The sequence below is a fragment of the Xenopus laevis genome, chromosome 3L (assembly GCF_017654675.1).
Source record: "Xenopus laevis strain J_2021 chromosome 3L, Xenopus_laevis_v10.1, whole genome shotgun sequence".
In the NCBI taxonomy this organism is placed as follows: domain Eukaryota; kingdom Metazoa; phylum Chordata; class Amphibia; order Anura; family Pipidae; genus Xenopus; species Xenopus laevis.
In genome coordinates, this window is record NC_054375.1 from 148,408,256 (window position 1) to 148,430,043 (window position 21,788).

General features: G+C 46.1%; 1 protein-coding gene across 1 annotated transcript; it reads left to right on the top strand.

The window, feature by feature from the left end:
• Positions 1 to 7,425: 7,425 nt before the first annotated feature.
• On the top strand, positions 7,426 to 20,334 carry carm1p1.L (coactivator associated arginine methyltransferase 1 pseudogene 1 L homeolog; the record flags this gene model as incomplete). The annotated part of the gene is given in 15 exon segments (NM_001114776.1): positions 7,426 to 7,558; positions 7,893 to 7,999; positions 8,831 to 8,935; positions 9,022 to 9,132; positions 9,210 to 9,387; positions 10,107 to 10,197; positions 10,416 to 10,497; positions 10,590 to 10,675; positions 10,779 to 10,868; positions 10,985 to 11,122; positions 11,203 to 11,292; positions 17,689 to 17,801; positions 18,493 to 18,645; positions 20,041 to 20,109; positions 20,198 to 20,334. Coding segments are annotated over 15 exon segments (1,683 nt in total), but the record flags the coding sequence as incomplete, so codon positions are not given.
• Between the last annotated feature and the right edge of the window lie 1,454 nt (positions 20,335 to 21,788).

A 21,788-nucleotide genomic window follows, 5' to 3' on the forward strand; every position in this document is an offset into this window, starting at 1 on the left:
GGCTGTACCAGTGAGTATACTGTAGGTAAGTGGGCTGTACCAGTGAGTGTATACTGTAGGTGAATGGGCTGTACCAGTGAATATACTGTAGGTAAATGGGCTGTACCAGTGAGTATACTGTAGGTAAATAGGCTGTGCCAGTGAGTATACTGTAGGTAAATGGGCTGTGCCAGTGAGTATACTGTAGGTAAGTGGGCTGTACCAGTGAGTATACTGTAGGTAAGTGGGCTGTACCAGTGAGTATACTGTAGGTAACTTGGCTGTACCAGTGAGGTATACTGTAGGTAAGTGGGCTTTACCAGTGAGTATACTGTAGGTAAGTGGGCTGTACCAATGAGTGTATACTGGAGGTGAATGGGCTGTACCAATGAGTGTATACTGGAGGTGAATGGGCTGTACCAATGAGTGTATACTGGAGGTGAATGGGTTGTACCAATGAGTGTATACTGTAGGTGAATGGGCTGTACCAGTGAGTGTATACTGTAGGTAAATGGGCTGTTACCAGTGAGTATACTGTAGGTGAATGGGCTGTACCAGTGAGTATACTGTAGGTGAATGGGCTGTACCAATGAGTGTTTACTGTAGGTGAATGGGCTGTACCAATGAGTGTATACTGTAGGTGAATGGGCTGTACCAGCGAGTATACTGTAGGTAAATGGGCTGTACCAGTGAGTATACTGTAGGTAAGTGGGCTGTACCAGTGAGTATACTGTAGGTGAATGGGCTGCACCAATGAGTGTTTACTGGAGGTGAATGGGCTGTACCAATGAGTGTATACTGGAGGTGAATGGGGCTGTACCAGTGAGTGTATATTGTAGGTGAATGGGCTGTACCAGTGAGTATACTGTAGGTAAATGGCTGTACCAGTGAGTATACTGTAGGTAAATGGACTGTACCGGTGAGTATACTGTAGGTAAATGGGCTGTACCGGTGAGTATACTGTAGTAAATGGGCTGTACCAGTGAGTGTATACTGTAGGTAAATGGGCTGTACCAGTGAGTATACTGTAGGTAAATGGGCTGTACCAGTGAGTATACTGTAGGTAAATGGGCTGTACCAGTGAGTATACTGTAGGTAAATGGGCTGTACCATTGAGTATACTGTAGGTAAGTGGGCTGTACCAGTGAGTATACTGTAGGTAAATGGGCTGTACCAGTGAGTATACTGTAGGTAAGTGGGCTGTACCAGTGAGTGTATACTGTAGGTGAATGGGCTGTACCAGTGAGTATACTGTAGGTGAATGGGCTGTACCAGTGAGTATACTGTAGGTAAATGGGCTGTACCAATGAGTGTATACTGTAGGTGAATGGGCTGTACCAATGAGTGTATACTGGAGGTGAATGGGCTGTACCAATGAGTGTATACTGGAGGTGAATGGGCTGTACCAATGAGTGTATACTGTAGGTGAATGGGCTGTACCAAAGAGTGTATACTGTAGGTGAATGGGCTGTACCAGTGAGTATACTGTAGGTAAGTGGGCTGTACCAGTGAGTATACTGTAGGTAAGTGGGCTGTACCAGTGAGTATACTGTAGGTAAATGGGCTGTACCAGTGAGTATACTGTAGGTAAGTGGGCTGTACCAGTGAGTATACTGTAGGTGAATGGGCTGTACTAATGAGTGTATACTGGAGGTGAATGGGCTGTACCAATGAGTGTATACTGGAGGTGAATGGGCTGTACCAATGAGTGTATACTGGAGGTGAATGGGCTGTACCAATGAGTGTATACTGGAGGTGAATGGGCTGTACCAGTGAGTGTATACTGGAGGTGAATGGGCTGTACCAGTGAGTATACTGTAGGTAAATGGGCTGTACCAGTGAGTATACTGTAGGTAAGTGGGCTGTACCAATGAGTGTATACTGGAGGTGAATGGGCTGTACCAATGAGTGTATACTGGAGGTGAATGGGCTGTACCAGTGAGTGTATACTGGAGGTGAATGGGCTGTACCAGTGAGTGTATACTGGAGGTGAATGGGCTGTACCAATGAGTGTATACTGGAGGTGAATTGGCTGTACCATTGAGTGTATACTGGAGGTGAATGGGCTGTACCAATGAGTGTATACTGGAGGTGAATGGGCTGTACCAATGAGTGTATACTGTAGGTAAGTGGGCTGTACCAGTGAGTATACTGTAGGTAAATGGGCTGTACCAGTGAGTGTATACTGTAGGTAAGTGGGCTGTACCAGTGAGTGTATACTGTAGGTAAGTGGGCTGTACCAGTGAGTATACTGTAGGTAAATGGGCTGTACCAGTGAGTATACTGTAGGTAAATGGGCTGTACCAGTGAGTGTATACTGTAGGTAAGTGGGCTGTACCAGTGAGTATACTGTAGGTAAATGTCTGTACCAGTGAGTATACTGTAGGTAAATGGGCTGTACCAGTGAGTATACTGTAGGTAAATGGGCTGTACCGGTGAATAGCTGAAGCAGGGGGTCTGTTTGATCTTTGAGATACAGTTGATTTTGCTTCTGTTGTTTCTGACTGTGGGTGGGGGTGCGGGTGTCAGTTTGTGTCAGTATGAGGGAGTATAATAATGTGACACATAATAGTAAATAGTTCAGCAATGTGTATGTGGCTGTTGAATACAGAAGGTACAGGACATGGTTCCAATGGTCCGGTGAGATTTGGGTAAACGGGACATTTGGTGCCAAGAGAGAGATTCTGCCGAGTGACCAGTGTGTATGGAGCAAACCATTCATATTCCCCCTCTGTCTGACCAAACATGGCCATCAGATGCCACAACCCTCTCTCTGGTGAGTCACATGACTTGCCGCCTGGGCTCAATCATATCCAGAAGCTGTGTCCATACATGTGTCTTCTCTCCTCTGTCGTTCTGCCCAGTGGGACACATTATAGCAGCAGCCGTGGGACGCAGAGGATCAGCAATACTGCACTCAGGCCAAGTGACGAGATTTGCTACTCACTGCCGGGACAGTTCTGCCGGGACAGTTCTGCGGCTGAGCTTGTAGTGTAGCTGGTCAGGCTGAAGCTCTTGCAGGAACCCATGGCAACCACTCAGATTTTTTATTTGATTAACTTTCTTACAGTTGAATAAAGCTATTTTCTGATTGGTTGCGATGGCTTACTGCCAGGTGTATATTTGCCCAATGGTACCTCTGGACTCATTTCTTGCTATGTGCACCAGGGGGTTGTGGGAAATGGTACAGTCCATTGGTACCGGGCATCATTTCTGGAGCAGTAGTAATAGTGATGTGCTGGAGTCTGTTGCTATGGGAATAGTGAGCATTACCTACATGAGAGTCTCTGTTCTATTCAGTCATGTGACCTGACCGCAGTTTATTGGCCTCTCTCTGATGATCAGGGGCATTGGACCCAGCGTATTGGTGGATATATTGGCAAGGTCACCAAGGAAGAGCCAAACTGGCATTAGTAACATTGTGTGACCAGCATAATGGCACTTACAAGGTTGTTCTTGTTCTGCGGTTCTGCCGCTGGTTTTGGTTTTTTAGGCCCTTGTGTCCGTCATGCAGAGCTTGGGGGGGGGGGAGTGGATTGTGGCTAAAGTCCAGCATCAGGTCGGGTACCCGCAAAAGTGGTCTGATTTCAGGCAAAAAGGCCCTGATTCCTGGCCGAGTTAGAAGTCTGTGGCTAACCTGTCTGGGTACCCAACAAAGGTGTGGACTTGATCCCTCCCACCCTTGTGTGGTTCTTCCGGTTTTTACATTTTTTGGCATCACTTCCGGCATTTTTTGACATCACTTCCGGTCAAATGAGTCAGAAAGGTTAGTTAGCCTATTGAAGGTCGGGTAGCAAGAACATGCGGGTACGGGTCGGGTACTGGTTTAAAAAAAAAAAATAGACCCTTGCAGGACTCTAGTTGTGGCCCCTCGGGGACAGGCATGGTCTGTGTTTGTAGCTTGGCATGTCATGTTGGCTGTGAGCAACTCATTGACACATGGAGAACACACGAGCCCCAAGACTAGTGAGCCCCATGCAGGTGACAGGCAGACTAGTAAACTTCATGCAGGTGACAGTCAGACTAGTAAACTCCATGCAGGTGACAGTCAGACTAGTAAACTCCATGCAGGTGACAGTCAGACTAGTAAACTCCATGCAGGTGACAGGCAGACTAGTAAACCCCATGCAGGTGACATGCAGACTAGTAAACTCCATGCAGGTGAAAGGCAGACTAGTAAACCCCATGCAGATGACAGTCAGACTAGTGAAACCTAACTTTGTCCTGCACATCACACTCATTAGTCATGGGTGTGTCAGATTAAACCAAACTCACATCTACATAACATGCGCCAACCCCCTACCACCCGTGGTACCTTCCCTACTGACTCTTGTATTGGGGTGCTGTTCACCCCCGTGTTCCTTGGTCCATGACCCGCCCTGTACCAGCCCCTCAAATCCAGCCAGCGGGGGCATCAGACTTAAGGCTGCAGGGGTCACATTCCTTCCTGTGCAGCAGTCAGACCCTGGAGGAGAGGACGGGCCCCTCTGTAAATATATTGCTATTTAGTCCTTGTGTAAAGCGTCTCAATTCACTACGAGTAAATGTGTCTCTAGTGACATCATTCCCCATTGTTGCCTCAGTGTCGCTGCTCCTCATTCATTACATGGATGTGCCAGGCAGTCGTCCCATTATACATCCACAGTCCTGTTTAGTCCCCAGTTCAAGCCATTTAGGGGTTCCCTATAGAGGTCACAATGGAGCCTCTCTTGCCTTTTGTGTGTGTTGGAATAATGGGAGATCCTCCCTGCTGGGGTCTTGTATTGATCTGACAGACCCCCCCCCCCCCCCCGCCTGTTATTAGATGAACTGACAATCACAGGCCTATTGTGCCGCCTCCCTCCTCTACATTATGGGGCAGATTTATCAAGGGTCGAAGTGAAAATTTAAATGTTCGAGTTTTTTATGGTCAAAACTGTCACCTAGAGAGTGATATTCTGAGGCAATTTGCAATTGGTTTTTATTTGTGTTTTTTGAGTTATTTAGCTTTTTATTCAGCAGCTCTCCAGTTTGCAGATTCATCAGTCTGGTTGCTAGGGTCCAAATTCATCTAGCAACCATGAATTGATTTGAATAAGAGACAGGAATATGAATAGGAGAGGGACTGAATAGAAAGATGAGCAATAAAAAGTAGCAATAACAATACATTTGTAGCCTTACAGAGCATTTGTTTTTAGATGGGGGTCAATGACCCCCCATTTGAAAACTGGAAAGAGTTAGAAGAAAAAGGCAAATAATTAAAAAAAAAAAATAACTATAAAAATAACACAAAAAGTTGCTTAGAATTGGCCATTCTTTAACATTCTAAAGGATAACTTAAAAGTGAACCGCACCTTTAAGTAGACTCTAAAGAAACTGTTGATGGCTCTTCTTTTGAGACTATAAATATATAAATATAAAGCTTCATGAGAAGGAACATTGTGACATTTCAAGACACGATCTCTGAAATAACACTGATTTGTGTCAGAAAACCTTGCGTAATAAACCTTGCGTAATATGAAACATTCTTGTGGTGTTACGAGAAATCTCCTTTTTGCTTTTCCCAGAAGTGATTTGACTTGTTTAATAAAGTCTTGCCTATTGCACAGGATTTAAAGGGCTTGTTCACTTTTAAATTAACTGTTAGTATGATGTAGAGAGGGATATTCTCAGACAATTTGCAATTGGTTTTCATTTTTTATTATTTGTTGTTTTTGAGTTATTTAACTTTTTATTCAGCAGCTCTCCAGTTTGTAATTTCAGAAATCTGGTTGCTAGGGCCCAAATTACCCTAGTAACCATGCATTGATTTGAATAAGAGACTGAAATATGAATAGGAGAGGCCTGAATAGAAAGATGAGTAATAAAAAGTAGCAATAACTATACATTTGTAGCCTTACAGAGTATTTATTTTAGATGGGGTCAGTGACCCCCATTCAAAAGCTGCAAAGCACCAAGAGAAGAAGAATGTAAATAATTTAAAAAACTATAAAAAATAGAGACCAATGGAAAGTTGGAAGTGGCCAGTCTATAATATACTAAAAGTTAACTTAAAGTTGACCCAACCCTTTAAAGACACAGTCAACCAAGAACTGTATAGTCCATATTTTACTGTATAACTCAGCCTGCAGCCTTGTGCCTTTATATGGTCACAGAACCCCTCAGTGACTTCTAATATCCTTATCATTTACAGTAAGGGGTACATTATCCTTATAATACATGAGTGATACTCAGAGTTCCCTGTATAACTCAGCCTGCAGCCTTGTGCCTTTATATGGTCACAGAACAACCCCTCAGTGACTTCTAATATCCTTATCATTCACAGTTGGGGGTACATTATCCCTTATAATACATGAGTGATACTCAGAGTTCCCTGTATAACTCAGCCTGCAGCCTTGTGCCTTTATATGGTCACAGAACAACCCCTCAGTCACTTCGAAAAATCCTTATCATTTACATTAGGGGGTACATTATCCCTTATAATACATGAGTGAGACTCGGAGTCCAGTGACCAGGCTAATAGATGAAATACAGAGAGCCGTGGGCCGCTCCTGCTGCTGGTTGGTCAGTCAGTAGATGTGGAGCTGTAGAAACAGATGGCCTGGCAGTTGTAGTATGTGACAGTTGACCCTCCTATTGTTCTCTGTCCCACCTCCCCCTTTCTCTTCTTTACCCCTTGACCCTGGAAAGCTAAAGAATAGAAATGATATTCATGATTTATTTTCATTGGCTTTGCAGGGCTGTGTGTGAATTAGACAGTTTTCCCCATTTATAAATAGAGAGAGAAAGGACCTGTATTACATTGCTGGGGGTATAAAAAACAAACAAGTGACAGTTGTGCTCACCACTAATTTTTAAAACCATTAGGCGGGGGTGCAATGAGGCTGTGACCACAAAATACATATAGACAAATACAAGATTCCTCTGCACTCAACCCATTATCAATATATTAAAGACAGAAACATTTTGTGCTACTGAAAAATGCCTTACCCTTTAAACAGCCAAGTTTGGGAGTTTTACTTTGAAAGCAGCAAGTTAAGTTGCAGGTAAAACTTAGTCCCTGTGTAAAATGTATAATGAAGCAATAGAATTCTTAATGAATCAGATAAAATTAAGCGTAGGACTGGCCAGATATGGGATGACTTTGACGTAGTTGTTCAGCTTAAATATATTGCAATATATGGACAAACAATCCCTGTGTTGTTTAAAGGGTAAGGCATTTTTCAGTAGCAGTAGCACAAAATGTCTCTGTCTTAAATATATTGATAATGGGTTGAGTGCAGAGGACTCTTGTATTTGTGTGTGTATATATAGATATAGATATATATATTGTATTTCCCTCTTTTATTGTTCCTTTGCATGGGATCAGCTGAAGGGCACCCGGTTGGATATGATACATCCCTGATTCTATGTGTCGGCCATTGGGAAGTGACTGTCTGACACTCTCTGTCTCTCTCTCTCTTTCCCTTTCCAGCTGAAAACGTCTGTGTGTTTAAATGCACCATCACACGAGATACGGAGTGCAGCCGCGTGGGCAAGCAGTCTTTTATTGTCACCCTGGGCTGTAACAGTGTCCTAGTCCAGTTTGCCACACCAGCAGGTAGGTTGCCACCCTCTCCCCCGTTACATGAAAAAGTCTTTGTGCTGCTTTCTGTCATGAGTGAAAATGCCTGGAATGTCCCTCTGCAGCACCTGTACTTTCTGCGTTGCTTTCCCACCTGTAGAATGGCATCTCTCTGTCTGGAACAAGAAAAGCAACTCCCAGGATACCCTCCCATCTGCAGGCAAAGGGAATGCTGGGAGTTTTAGTTGTATATTCCTTTTAGATTGGCCAGGCATAGAATAAACTGTTATTTTGTATAATGGGGGGGTTGGCCATTTGGTGGTGATCCTGTAGCCTGGCTATACAGTAAGGCATGTCTCTCCCGCTGCAGATTTCTGCTCATTTTACAACATTATAAAGAGCTGCCGATGTCCGGACTCAGAGAAGAGCGTGTTCAGCGAGCGGACGGAAGAGTCGTCGGCGGTACAGTACTTCCAGGTCTGTCGTTTGGCTTCTCCAGGTGCTCAGTGGGTAAAGCAGAAAGCCCTTTAATAGTGTGACCGTGCTTAAAGGGATACTGTCATGGGGAAAAAAAAAAATATTTTAAAAAATAATAGTGCTGCTCCAGCAGAATTCTGCACTGAAATACATTTCTCAAAAGAGCAAACCGATTTTTTTACATTTCATTTTTAAATCTGACGTGGGGCTGGACATATTGTCAGTTTCCCAGCTGCCCCCAGTCATGTGACTTGCGCTCTGATAAACTTTAGTCACTCTTTACTGTTGTACTGCAAGTTAGAGTGATATCACCCCCTCCCCCCCCCCCCCAGCAGTCTAACAACAGAACAATGGGAAGATAAGATAGCAGCTCCCTAACACAAGATAACAGCTGCCTGGTAGATCTAAGAACAGCACTCAATAGTAAAATCCAGGTCCCACTGAGACACAGTTACATTGAGTAGGAGAAACAACAGGCTTCCAGAAAGCAATTCCATTTTAAAGTGCTGGCTCTTTCTGAAATCACATGACCTGAGATGCACCTACACACCAATATTACAACTAAAATACACTTGCTGGTTCAGGAATGAAATTTTATATTGTAGAGTGAATTATTTGCAGTGTAAACAGTGTCATTTAGAAATAAAAACTACATCACAGAATCCCTTTATTGTTGGTCAACCCCTAACATGCTCTGGCCCTTCCCCCCGGCCCCCTTGTTCCTGATTGGGGGTTACTGGAGTGCTGTACGGTGCAGACCCTGACACCGTTCTAAGTCGGCCCCTATAGAAAGACCTGATATTAACTTTTTGTGTTCCCTCCTCCCGGCAGTTTTACGGGTATCTCTCTCAGCAGCAGAACATGATGCAGGACTATGTGAGAACAGGGACGTACCAGAGAGCCATCCTGCAGAACCACACGGACTTCAAAGACAAGGTCAGGAGGGGACATGGGGGTGGGTGGGGCACCCTGTCCACCCTGTCACCCTAATATAATGTCTAACCCCCATCCCTCTCTCCCAGGTTGTCCTGGACGTTGGCTGTGGCTCAGGAATCCTCTCCTTCTTTGCAGTCCAGGCTGGAGCCCGCAAGGTGTATGCGGTGGAGGCCAGCTCTATGGCACAACATGCTGAGGTGAGGGCAACACAACCTGTGGGTAATGGGCAAGTGCTTTCCTGGCTCCTCCCTCTAATCCTTTATTTCCCATGCAGCTGCTGGTGAAAAGCAACAATCTGACCAACCGCATTGTGGTCATTCCAGGGAAGGTGGAGGAGATCTCCCTCGCAGAGCAGGTGGATATGATCATCTCTGAGCCAATGGGATACATGTTGTTCAACGAGCGCATGCTGGAGAGTTACCTACATGCAAAGAAGTTTCTCAAACCTAATGGTGAGACACACGGACACGGACTGAAGAGGGTCCAGTGAATCAGAGCCACCAACTGGCACTTGTCCCTGTTTCTGCATAATCACTGCTAGTGTCACCATCAGATACAGACTGACAGACAGGAGGGAACTATGGGACATGAGTCTGTCCCTCCCACTGCAGGGTGATACAGAGACACAGACAGGAGGGAACTATGGGACATGAGTCTGTCCCTCCCACTGCAGGGTGATACAGTGACACAGACAGGAGGGAACTATGGGACATGAGTCTGTCCCTCCCACTGCAGGGTGATACAGTGACACAGACAGGAGGGAAACTATGGGACATGAGTCTGTCCCTCCCACTGCAGGGTGATACAGTGACACAGACAGGAGGGAACTATGGGACATGAGTCTGTCCCTCCCACTGCAGGGTGATACAGTGACACAGACAGGAGGGAACTATGGGACATGAGTCTGTCCCTCCCACTGCAGGGTGATACAGTGACACAGACAGGAGGGAGCTATGGGACATGAGTCTGTCCCTCCCACTGCAGGGTGATACAGTGACACAGACAGGAGGGAACTATGGGACATGAGTCTGCCCCTCCCACTGCAGGGTGATACAGTGACACAGACAGGAGGGAACTATGGGACATGAGTCTGTCCCTCCCACTGCAGGGTGATACAGTGACACAGATAGGAGGGAAGTAGATTTCTGACCCCATTTCTCTCTCTCCCCAGGGAACATGTTTCCTACAATAGGAGATGTGCACTTGGCCCCATTCACAGATGAGCAGCTTTATATGGAACAGTTTACAAAGGCCAATTTCTGGTGAGTGGATCTTCTACTGGATCTCGGGGTGACAGAGCCTCTGATTGGTTATCTAATTGTGATCTCTTATTATGGGATGTGCATTGTGTCGGGGGGTGGATTCTAGAGCTGCTGGTACTGTCGCCCCACAGTGAGTCACATGACACCCTATCCCTGGCACTTCCATTTACAGTTTAGCAGCTTCCGTTCCCCATTCATTGTTCTCTCTCTTGGCTCAGGTATCAGCCGTCGTTCCATGGAGTCGATCTCTCTGCTCTGCGAGGGGCCGCGGTGGACGAGTATTTCAAACAGCCAATCGTGGTGGGTCCCAGGGAAGGCGTGTCCCTCTCATGTGAGTGTTGTCATTCTGTTTGTCTGTCCCTGGTCTGAATCTTCTCCCCGTCCTTTCTCAGGACACCTTCGATATCCGGATCCTGATGGCCAAATCTGTCAAGTACACAGTCAATTTCCTCGATGCCAAAGAGGCGGATCTGCACAGGTGAGAGGCGGAGCTACCATGGTGCTGAACATTGATTGGGGGGGATCCTGTCACTTGCTGGATGTGCTGCTACTGATCATCTTCTCTCTTGTTCGCTGCACAGGATAGAGATCCCTTTCTCCTTCCACATGCTTCACTCCGGCCTGGTGCACGGTTTAGCTTTCTGGTTTGACGTGGCCTTTATTGGATCCATGTGAGTGTCTGGGGGTCCTGCTTGGGGAGCACTCCCCCGTTATTCCATTGTGGAAGGGTCTGGGCTTTTTGCACCTTATCTGCCCAATGTTAAATCTTCTCCATTTTGTTTTTTAGAATGACCGTCTGGCTCTCTACAGCCCCGACCGAGCCTCTCACTCACTGGTACCAGGTCCGTTGTCTCCTGCAGTCGCCGCTATTCACCAAAGCCGGGGACACTTTAACTGGCACCGCCCTGCTTATTGCCAACAAGAGGTGCGAGTCAGCTGCTCTCCCCACTGCTTCTGTTCCCATTTCAGCCTCGACTTCCCCCCTCACTGTTGTCTCTCTTACAGGCAGAGTTATGATATCAGTATTGTTGCTCAGGTGGATCAGACTGGTTCCAAATCAAGTAACCTGCTGGATCTGAAGAACCCCTTCTTTAGGTAAGTGTCTTCCTCCTCCTTCTTGTGACTCTTCTCTAGCTTAAAGGAGAAGGAAACCTTTTTGGCGCAAAAACCCCCCGGGCAAATGCCCCTAAGTTGCTACTTACCCCTCGGCGCAGGTCCTCTTTCGGGGAGTTCACAGGCGCCATCTTCTACCGTGCGGTCTTCTTCCGGGATTCCCCGGCGTTTGGTGGCGCTTGCGCAGTAAAGAAGTAGGTAGAAATGTTGTACATTATGTTTTGTGCTTCTGTACCAGCCCAAGGCAACCACAGCCCTTTAGCAGTAAAGATCTGTGTCTCCAAAGATGCCCCAGTAGCTCCCCATCTTCTTTTCTGCTGATTCACTGCACATGCTCTGTGCTGCTGTCACTTACTGAGCTTAGGGAGCCACTCACAATATACAGTACACATAGAATAGAAATGTCACAATATAAGGCTGATTAGTAATTAATACAGATAATTACTACATGGCAGCACAGAAACCAGTGCAATTAGCATCAGAATTTAATAATCAGCAAACCTGTAGCATCAGCTTATATTACAGCCAGGGAAGCTCATTTTCTGATGGATAATTAGTGACGAGCCCTAAGCTTAGCTTCTCAACAGCCAATCAGAGCCCACTGAGCATGTGAGTGTCACAGACACTTTCCAAGATGGTGACCCCCTGTGACAAGTTTGAAGTCCTGGATCATTGCTGCTATTGACAAGCTCAAACTTTAGCCTCGTGCAATAAGTTCACTATATAAAATGTCATTTTAGCCACATTCATTTTTAGGGTTTAGTTCTCCTTTAAAGGTGGGTTTATCTTTCAACTAACCTTTAGAATGTTATAGAATGGCTAATTCTAAGCAACTTTTCAATTGGTCTTCATTATTTATTCTTCATAGTTTTTGAATTATTTGCCTTCTTCTTCTGACTCTTTCCAGCTTCCAAATGGGGGTTCACCGACCCCATCAAAAAAACAAATGCTCTGTAAGGCTACAAATGTATTGTTATTGTTACCTTTTATTATTATTTTCTAGTCAGGCCTCTCCTATTCATATTCCAGTCTCTTATTCAAATCAAAGTATGGTTGCTAGAGTAATTTGGACCCTAGTAACTAGATTGCTAAAATTGCAAACCGGAGAGCTGCTGAAATAACTCAAAAACCACAAATAATAAAAAACGAAAACCAATTGCAAATTGTCTCAGAATATCACTCTCTACATCATACTAACAGTTAATTTAAAGGTCAAACAACTCCTGTAGACGTTACAATTACGATCTTTCCTGGAAAAGATGTTTCAAGGAAAGATTGTTCATTTCAATACACACGTGTAGAGCTGAATGGTCAGATATACAGATAAACAATACAATTCTACCTGTGTCTGACGATTCAGCACTAACAATGGCCGATGTTCAAAATTTTCTGTCCAGCCTGATGGACGAGCCGACCAATATTAGTCAGCTAGTCTCCACCATACACGCACCGAATATGATACGAAAAGGAGATTTTGTGTACTCACTGTTAACTCTCTTTCTCTTCAGTCACTTGGGGGACACAGGGACAGTGGGTATAGCTAATGCCACTAGGAGGCAGGACACAATAAAAAAAAATAGAAACTTGATCCCTCCTCCTCCTGCTATACCCCTCCTCTGTAGGCAGAGATACTCAGTTTGTACCAAAGGAGAAATAGTAGGTTATTAATAATTAACAGAAAATCTGATAACTAATTGAAATAAGAACAGATGGTTGAGTCAACCAAGTCTGAAGCCAAGAGAAGGTCTCTATCCAGGTAGGGAAGCCCTGTGTCCCCCAAGCGACTGAAGAGAAAGAGATTTAACAGTGAGTACACAAAACTCCTTTTCTCTAGGTCTGCTTGCAGGACACTGGGACAGTGGGGACGTACTTCCTGCCATAGCAGGTGTCAGATACCGCAAAGGTGGCAAACTGGTAAAATTTGGCAAAAGTATGGATTGAAGTCCACATTGTTACGCTGAGGCTTGGTTTCGAAAAGCCCAGGACGCACGTGCTGAGGCAATAGCCAGCAGAAAAAACAGTTTTCCATGTGAGCCACTGAAGTGGAATAGAATCCATGGGCTCAAAGGGAGTGCGTTGCAGGACACGTAGGACTATGTTTAATTCCCAATTAGGCACCGGTGAACATACCGGGGGGGGCTTTATGTGGGCCACTCCCTGAAGAAAAATCTTAACATGGGGAGCAAGACATCTTTGGAACAGGATGGAAAGGGCCGAAAACTGAGATTTCAGCGACCCTAGGGACATGTCCAGGGACAGTCCCTCCTGTATAAAGGCCAGAAGGTGTGGAGTGGAAAACTTTAGTGAATTGAAATCATTACGTTGGCACCACTGATGGTAAGTGGACCAGACCTGATGGTACGTCTTGGCCAGAGACCGGTTTGCAGGCTGCACGCATGGTAGAATGACAGAGAGCCCCTTCTGTCTCAGTATTGCGGTTTCAGTAGCCACGCCATCAAATTGAGGTTGTCAGGACAAGGATGAAGGATTGGACCCTGAGAGTGAAGGTCCGGGATGAGAGGCAGAGTCCAAGGTTCCTCTCCTGAGAGATGTACTAGATCCGAGACCCAGGATCGACGGGGCCATCTTGGAGCCATGAGGATGAGAGTACTGCGTTATCTGTAAAGCTTCTTGATCGTTCTTGGAATGAACGCAAGATGGAAGTCCCAGGGAGAGGTGAGGGCGTCTGCTGCCAGCGCCAGAGGGTCCCTGGACCTTGTAAAGAAGAGAGGAACTTTTCGATTGTGACGTGATCGACCTCTGGCGTCCCCCCATCTTTGATCTTGTTTAAGATGTCGTCCTTTAGAGACCACTCGCCGGGATCTAGGGATTGTCTGCTGAGATAATCTGCTTCCCAGTTTAAGAGACCTGGAATGAGATGACTGACAGGCGAGTCGGATTGCCTGTATCTCAAGAAGTTTGATGTGAAGACGTTCCGATAGAGACCAGTGACCCTGCACTGACTGACCCTCCAGCACTGCGCCACAACCGGAGAGGCTTGCATCTGTGGTGAGCGTTCGCCATTGTGAATCCCCTAGGGGTCTGCCCCTGGTCAGGTGACTGGTTTGCATCCACCAGAGAAGAGAGACTCGAGTCCTGCGGCTAGACAAAATTCCAGAAGAAGGGATTTGCGCATCCAGGTCGCAAGAATATTCCACTGAAGCTCCCTGAGGTGATGCTGGGGAACTGCTTCTATCGTCAAAACCATGACTCCCAACACCTTCATGTAAAATCTCGCAGTGTGGGACTTCGAGAGGAGAGACTGCACGAGGGTCCATAGATGCTGGACCTTGTCGCTGGGACAGTTTGTGTCTGGGTGTTGAACTGCATCCTGAGGAAGACCATGGATTGGCTCGAGGTTAATGAGGACTTGTCCAGGTTGATGAACCAACCCAACTCCTGTAACCAAACCATGGTGAAGTGCAACGCCTGCTGGGCCTCTGTGGTGGAAGGTGCGTTGATCAGGAGATCGTCCACATAAGGAGTTATGGAGATCCCCCTGGTGGATTAGAGCAGCGGCCACCGCTTGGTAAAGACACTAGGGGCCGAAGTCAGGCCAAAGGGAAGGGCCATGAATTGGAATTTTGGAAGGCAAATCGCAAGTATCTCTGATGGGGGTGTAAAATTGGGACATGAAGGTAGGCGTCCTTTATGTCCACAGAAACCAGGAATTGGCCTGGGGACATGGCCATGAGGGATTCCATCTTGAACCTTCGTGGTCGGATGAATGTATTGAGTTCCTTGAGGTCCAGGATTGGCCGAACAGATCCATCCTTCTTGGGAACTATAAACAAGTTAGAGTAATAGCCTCGGAATCTCTCCTCGGACGGAACAGGGATGATGACCTCTGAACGGATAAGCTTGTCAATCGCGTTATGTAGCGCCTGAGCCTTTTGATGCCCCTTAGGAAATCTGGACATGAAGAACCGGCAGGGCGAGAGAGAAGTGTATTCTAGGTGGTAGCCCTGACTCACGACCTCGTGTACCCAAGCGTCTTGATTCAGACGCCTGGGTACAGATTCTTCCAGGAGTCTGCAAACCTGCAAAGTTTTCCCCCTGCGGCTGAGTCGCCAGAGGGAAGAAGGGGTGAGTCATGGAGACGTGGGCTTGCTGGGTGGCTTGTGGGACTGGCAGGATGGCCTGGACTTTCCACTGAAGCGTCCTCTTGTGTGTCGGGGAGGAGACGATCTCGTGCCCTTGTGCGGGAAGTGCGGGAAAAAAATGGTTCAGACGAAAGGAGGGTCGAGATTTTGGTTGTGGGAGTAAAGTACTCTTACCCCCGGTGGCCTGGTTGATTGCAGAGTTGAAGCAGAGAAGAGGGAACTTAGAATGCCCTCAAGCTTCTTGTCCATGGAGTCCTTGAAGGAGGCTGCATCAGGAACTAGTAAGGCAGTGTCTTTGGATAGTCGAGAGACAGGCGCGTCCACTGAAGGTGGGGAGGTCCACTTTTCCGTGTGGAAAATGATATAGTTTGAGAAAGTGGTGGTTAGCCTGGAAACGTGTCTCTGGCTTGTCCCATTCCTGTTGGATAATTTGTTCGAGTTGAGCACGAGAGGGAAAGGAAGGGGAGGACCTGCTGCGGCGTTTAAACATGGAGGTGGAAGTACTGGAACTAGGTTCAGGTTCCTGTAAGTGAAGGGTCTCTAATACTGAGGAGATGAAGGAATCAATGGCCTCGGAGGAGAGTTTGGGGGATTCCCTCTTCCTCTTGGTCGGAACTGTGAGATAGTTCACCATCAGACAGGGCCGGATCCTCCTCTGAGTCAGGCAGCAGGGGAGAATCAGTGATGGACTCCGCCTCACACTCATCCACAGAAGGAGAGGGGCTCTACGTTTTGGAGGCTTAGGCGGAGGATTATCTAGCCGCACTAGCAGTTTATCAAGGGAGAGAGACAATTTAGGAAGGCAGATGGTTTGTGCAGAGGGGGAGGCTGCTCAGAGAGTGAATAGGCTGCTATTAAGGATATATGCTTACCTTAAATGAGCCACGGCAGGAGTTCCCAGACTGTAGTGTAGGGATCCTTGGGGCATATAAGGAGGATTGAGCAACAGGATGAACCTGGCTATACCTCAGCCCTGTGTCCCGGCCAGCGCATCTCTCTCTGTATGTCAGAGGGAGGGAATCAATGCTGGATGGTCAGTGCAGAGCACAAGAGACCCCGGTGACATCCTCAAGTAATGGATCAGACTACTCAGTGTAGCTGTCCAGCTCCATATCATGTGAAGGAATTGTAATGAAATAAAAGAGCAAAATAAATAGTAAAATACTCCTGAATGCAGGAGACGGTCCTAACCTCCTGAGGACACAACGAAACGGAGTGTCTCTGCCTACAGAGGAGGGGTATAGCAGGAGGAGGAGGGGTCAAGTTTCTATTTTTTTTATTGTGTCCTGCCTCCTAGTGGTTCCAGCTATACCCACTGTCCCTGTGTCCCCCAAGCAGACCTAGAGAAAGTTACTTTTGTACGATATTATCTGTGTATCTGTGGCCATCCTTAAAGGAACAGTAACACCCAAACAATTAAAGTAATAAAAATATAATGCAGTGTTGCCCTGCACTGGTAAAACTGATGTGTTTGTTTCAGAAACACTACTATAGTTCATATAAATAAACTGCTGTGTAGCAATGGGGGCACACCAGTTTTACCAGTGAAGGCCAACACTGCATTATATTTTTATTACTTTAAAACACTTTAAAGGGATCCTGTCATCGGAAAACATGTTTTTTTCAAAATGAATCAGTTAATAGTGCTACTCCAGCAGAATTCTGCACTGAAATCCATTTCTCAAAAGAACAAACAGATTTTTTTATATTCAATTTTGAAATCTGACATGGGGCTAGACATTTTGTCAATTTCCCAGCTGCCCCTGGTCATGTGACTTGTGCCTGCACTTTAGGAGAGAAATGCTTTCTGGCAGGCTGCTGTTTTTCCTTCTCAATGTAACTGAATGTGTCTCAGTGGGACCTGGGTTTTAACTATTGAGTGTTGTTCTTAGATCTACCAGGCAGCTGTTATCTTGTGTTAGGGAGCTGTTATCTGGTTACCTTCCCATTGTTCTGTTGTTAGGCTGCTGGGGGGGAAAGGGAGGGGGTGATATCACTCCAACTTGCAGTAAAGAGTGATTGAAGTTTATCACATGACTTGGGGCAGATGGAAAATTGACAATATATTTAGCTCCATGTCAGATTTCAAAATTGAATATAAAAAAATCTGTTTGCTCTTTTGAGAAATGGATTTCAGTGCAGAATTCTGCTGGAGCAGCACTATTAACTGATTCATTTTGGGAAAAAAAAAAAAAATTCCCCATGACAGTATCCCTTTAAGCTGGACACACTCTAGATCGCCCTCTGCAGTCCATACTGAGTATTTTTCTTACAGGTACACTGGCTCCACGCCGTCTCCTCCTCCCGGCTCCCATTATTCCTCCCCTTCGGAGAACATGTGGAACACAGGAGGGGCATATACAATGAACACAGGAATGGGCATGGGAGGTAAGAGAGGCCGGTGGATTCTGTTGTAATGGCGGTGTCCCCCACGTAATGATAATCATGTGACCAATCGGTTTGCTTTACTGCGGAATGGGATGGATTCCTTTTTAATAGCATTGGGATATTGAGAATGTAGAGAAATAGCATTACATCGGGATAGTAACACACCGTAACCAATCAGAATCCAGTGCATCAGATCCATGCCGATTGGTCACCTCTGAGTGGCCATCTTGTGCCAATACCCGTCACTGGTTCTTTGAGAAAGTGAACATCAGAATTCTCATTGGTTGCTATGGGTGTCCACTAGTATTTAGATCTGCATTGTGAATTACCCCTGTGTGTTAACCCCTTAGTTATTCACCCCCGTGAGACAAATAAGCTCTGGGTGAAACCATAGCAAACCTGATCCTACAAGGTCTCTACTCTATGGCTAGGGCTAAAACAAAGGCCTCTCTGCGTGGCCTGTGAATGGACCTTTATTTTTTGCAATAACTGGAATAAACCATTGGGACGAGGGCCGCATCTTGCTTTTGAATGTGGTTCTGACCCCCAGATCTACGTGGTGTTTTGGCCCTGGGGAATTGTGCTGAAATGAAGCTGATCTGGACCAGGTCAGACAAAGAGTCTGGCTCCAGAATCTCATCATATTTTTGTCATCATTATTTGTACCTAACGGTCTCCCTTGTCTCTGCAGGAATGCCCACGGCCTATGATCTCAGCAGTGTTATAGGTGGAAGCTCAGGCATCAGCCACAGTAACCTCATCCCTCTAGGTGAGCCTCCTGCAGTCTCCTGCCCTCCTGCACCGCTGCACTCGGAGCCCCAAGACCTGACACTCGGAACCTCCAGTAATACCATAATCTCGTGTTTCCTTCAAAACCAAACCCACTGGGTTTGCTAACCAATCACACCTTCTGCCAGGGTTTCACTAACCAACCTCCTTGGCTGTCATGTATGTAAAGACCAAGCTGTGTGCCGGGGGGGGCGGTCATGTTAAGAATGGGACACGGCTACATGTGTCCCCTTCATTCCACACCATGGGCTTTTATGTCTCTTTGTTTCTGATCAAATACTCACTCTGGGACTTACCCTTTAATGCATTTAATTCTTCATTCATATCATTTCACACCCCTGTCATTAAATCACCCTTCTGGCGGGTTTTTCAAGGAATAGGAAAATGTGAAATAGCCTTGTATCATATAGCCGGGGATGTGCACTGCATGGCTCAATATTGATAGACAGACAGATACAGACAGATGTCTCCCTGGGAAAACCAGCCGCCATCATGTTACTGCCCTGAGACCCACTGCCAAGGGAATAGGGATGCACCAAATACACTATTTTGGATTTTGCTGAACCCCCGAATCCGTCATGAAAGATTCGGCCGAACTGAATCGGAACCCTAATTTGCATATGCAAATCACGGAGGGGGAGGGGAAAGAGCCGCGCACGCATACTGTACATACAGAAAGTCACATGATTTAAGGATTTGGTTTTCCCAGGCACCAGGATTCTGCAGAATCCTGCTGAAAACCGAACCCTGAATTCAGTGTATCCCTACAAGGAAATGACACCCACTGACTTCTCTGCTTCCTTTGAACAGTAACCAGGCATGGGTTATTGTTGCCTTATGCTACGGGCACACGGGGTGCCAGTGGTTGGCTTGAATTTGTGTTTTTGGGCCCAAAAAAATGCCATTTACCAGCAGTGATGGGTGGTTTCAATAAAAGCCAGTGAGAGAGAGCACAGGCAGCTTGGGTTCTGCTTTAGCTCCCTACTGTATTAGCTGTAAATATCGTATATATAGTGAATAAAGTACCCCCTATTATAAAATATAAGGATATTATAAGTCACCGAGGAGTTCCATGACCATATAAAAACACGAGGCTGAAGGCAAAGTGTTCATCTACAGGTCATGGAACTCCGAGGTGACTTCTAATATCCTCATATTTTACAACTGGGGGTACTTTATTTATTATAATACACAAGTTTGAGTGAGTCATGTGACAGAAATGACATCACTACTCACCGTTTATAAGGATATTATTTACAAGATAGTCATGGCTTTTGTGTATTATTTAATTATACAGTAGATACCCCCAGCTAGACCAATAGGAAAGGCTGGGGAGTCAGTCTGGGAGGGCGGTGCTTGTACTAATGTAGCTAATAACCATCATATTTCCCTTCCCACCACTGTGTATATTGTCTGTATAGCTGAACTACTCTCCTCTGTTTATTCCCAGCAAACACGGGGATTGTCAATCACACTCACTCCAGGATGGGATCGATCATGAGTACGGGCATAGTGCAAGGTGAGACCACTATGTGACTCTACGGGGGTGGGTGGGCGCATATCCTGATGGGAGACGTCTTCATGGGCTTCTCTTTATTGTTTTGTAGGATCTGCAGGAGGACAGGCTGCTTCCAATACCTCCAGCCACTACCCCATCAACAACCAGTTTACCATGGGAGGCCCTGCTATCTCCATGGCTTCTCCCATGTCTATCACCACCAACACAATGCATTATGGGAGTTAAAGCTTGCTCATTCTCGCCTTCCTCCCTGCTCCCCTGTCCTCCTTAAACTGACAGCATCAGGATACCAAATGATTGCAGAGCACCCGCTCTGCTCCTCCTGCCCTTCCTTCTCCTCCGCAAAAACTGCTCAGTTGGCATCTTTGCCTCCTCACCTTCATACCCGCCCCTTCCTCTTCTGCTTCCGAGCACATCCTCTTGCTTTCTGAATATGGACTTGTACATTTTTTTTCTATGAAATACGTTTAAACCCCCCCCCTCACAAACAAAACTAACAAATCGAGGGGGGTGGGGAATATGATTGAAATGCTGTACGTTACCGAGAATTCTAAACCAATCATGTGTTGCTTCTCAAACTGCCGCGCCTAGCACGTGGGTTCTCCTCCCTCTGTGCAGCCTTCGAGCCATTGCTGTGAATTCGTATCATGATTACCTATTAGGAAAGACGGGGTTCAGGGTTTGGGGGGTACAGGGCAAGGAGAGGAAGCCGGCCCTTTAAGCAGAGGGCAGCATTGCAGAAGTAGGTTGATCTTGCTGTAGGAGATGTTTTGCTAGTTCCGACTCATGACCAACACTTCACATATACTTTTTTTCTTTTTGGGAGTTAATAACAGGAAATCATTATTGAAATGAAGTCGTTAGAATTAGCTGGAAGGCAACCATGATCTGCTTTCATTGTGTCATGAAACACTAAACGTACCCACCCCCCTTCCCAGTGTAATAGACTCTCTGCCCTGTAAGGAAGGGTAACTCCCAGTAATGGTGATGAACAAAGGGTTTGGATGATTATCATTTTAAGCCAAAACCCCTATTGAAATGTGAATTTGCTTTATCCCCCCCCCATGTCCACTCTTTCCCTTTTACTTGGACAGTGTCCGACCTTCCGTGCAACAGGTTCCGTTATCTTGGCCTTTTCCTTCCTACCTCTGCCCTCGCCAACGTTTAGTGCATGGTCGGAATGCATCAAGATGGCCCAAGTGTCCGTCCTTTTTAGGAGTTTTCTTCTTTAAAATTAAAACGATAAAAATGCTTGACGCACCGCCCCACCCCCGCTTAAATCCCCCATAGCGTTAGAGCCGTGTGCTTGTAAACTAGCATTGTCCCCTTTAAATCTCCCGCTGCTTAGTGTGTACTCATTTGCTCCTCTTTAGTATTTTATTTCTCATTTTCTCTAGGGAATTGGTTGTGTCGCAGGGTCCCTTGTTATTTGTAACCTGTCCTTTATTATTATTATTTGTGTCTCGTTTGTCCCGCGTGGGGCGGCAGATTGTAGTTATAAGATGGGTTTTCAGAGGGGGGGGGGCGTCTCAGGACGGGTAGGAAACCGTTTCTAACACAGCTGCTGTTCTCCCGTTTGCCTGTAGTGTTCAATAAAGTTGGGAGGGGAATTTTTTTGAAAAAAGTGTTCTGTTGATTTTTATTGTTTCCCATCGTCTCGTAAAACTGCACTGGTGTCT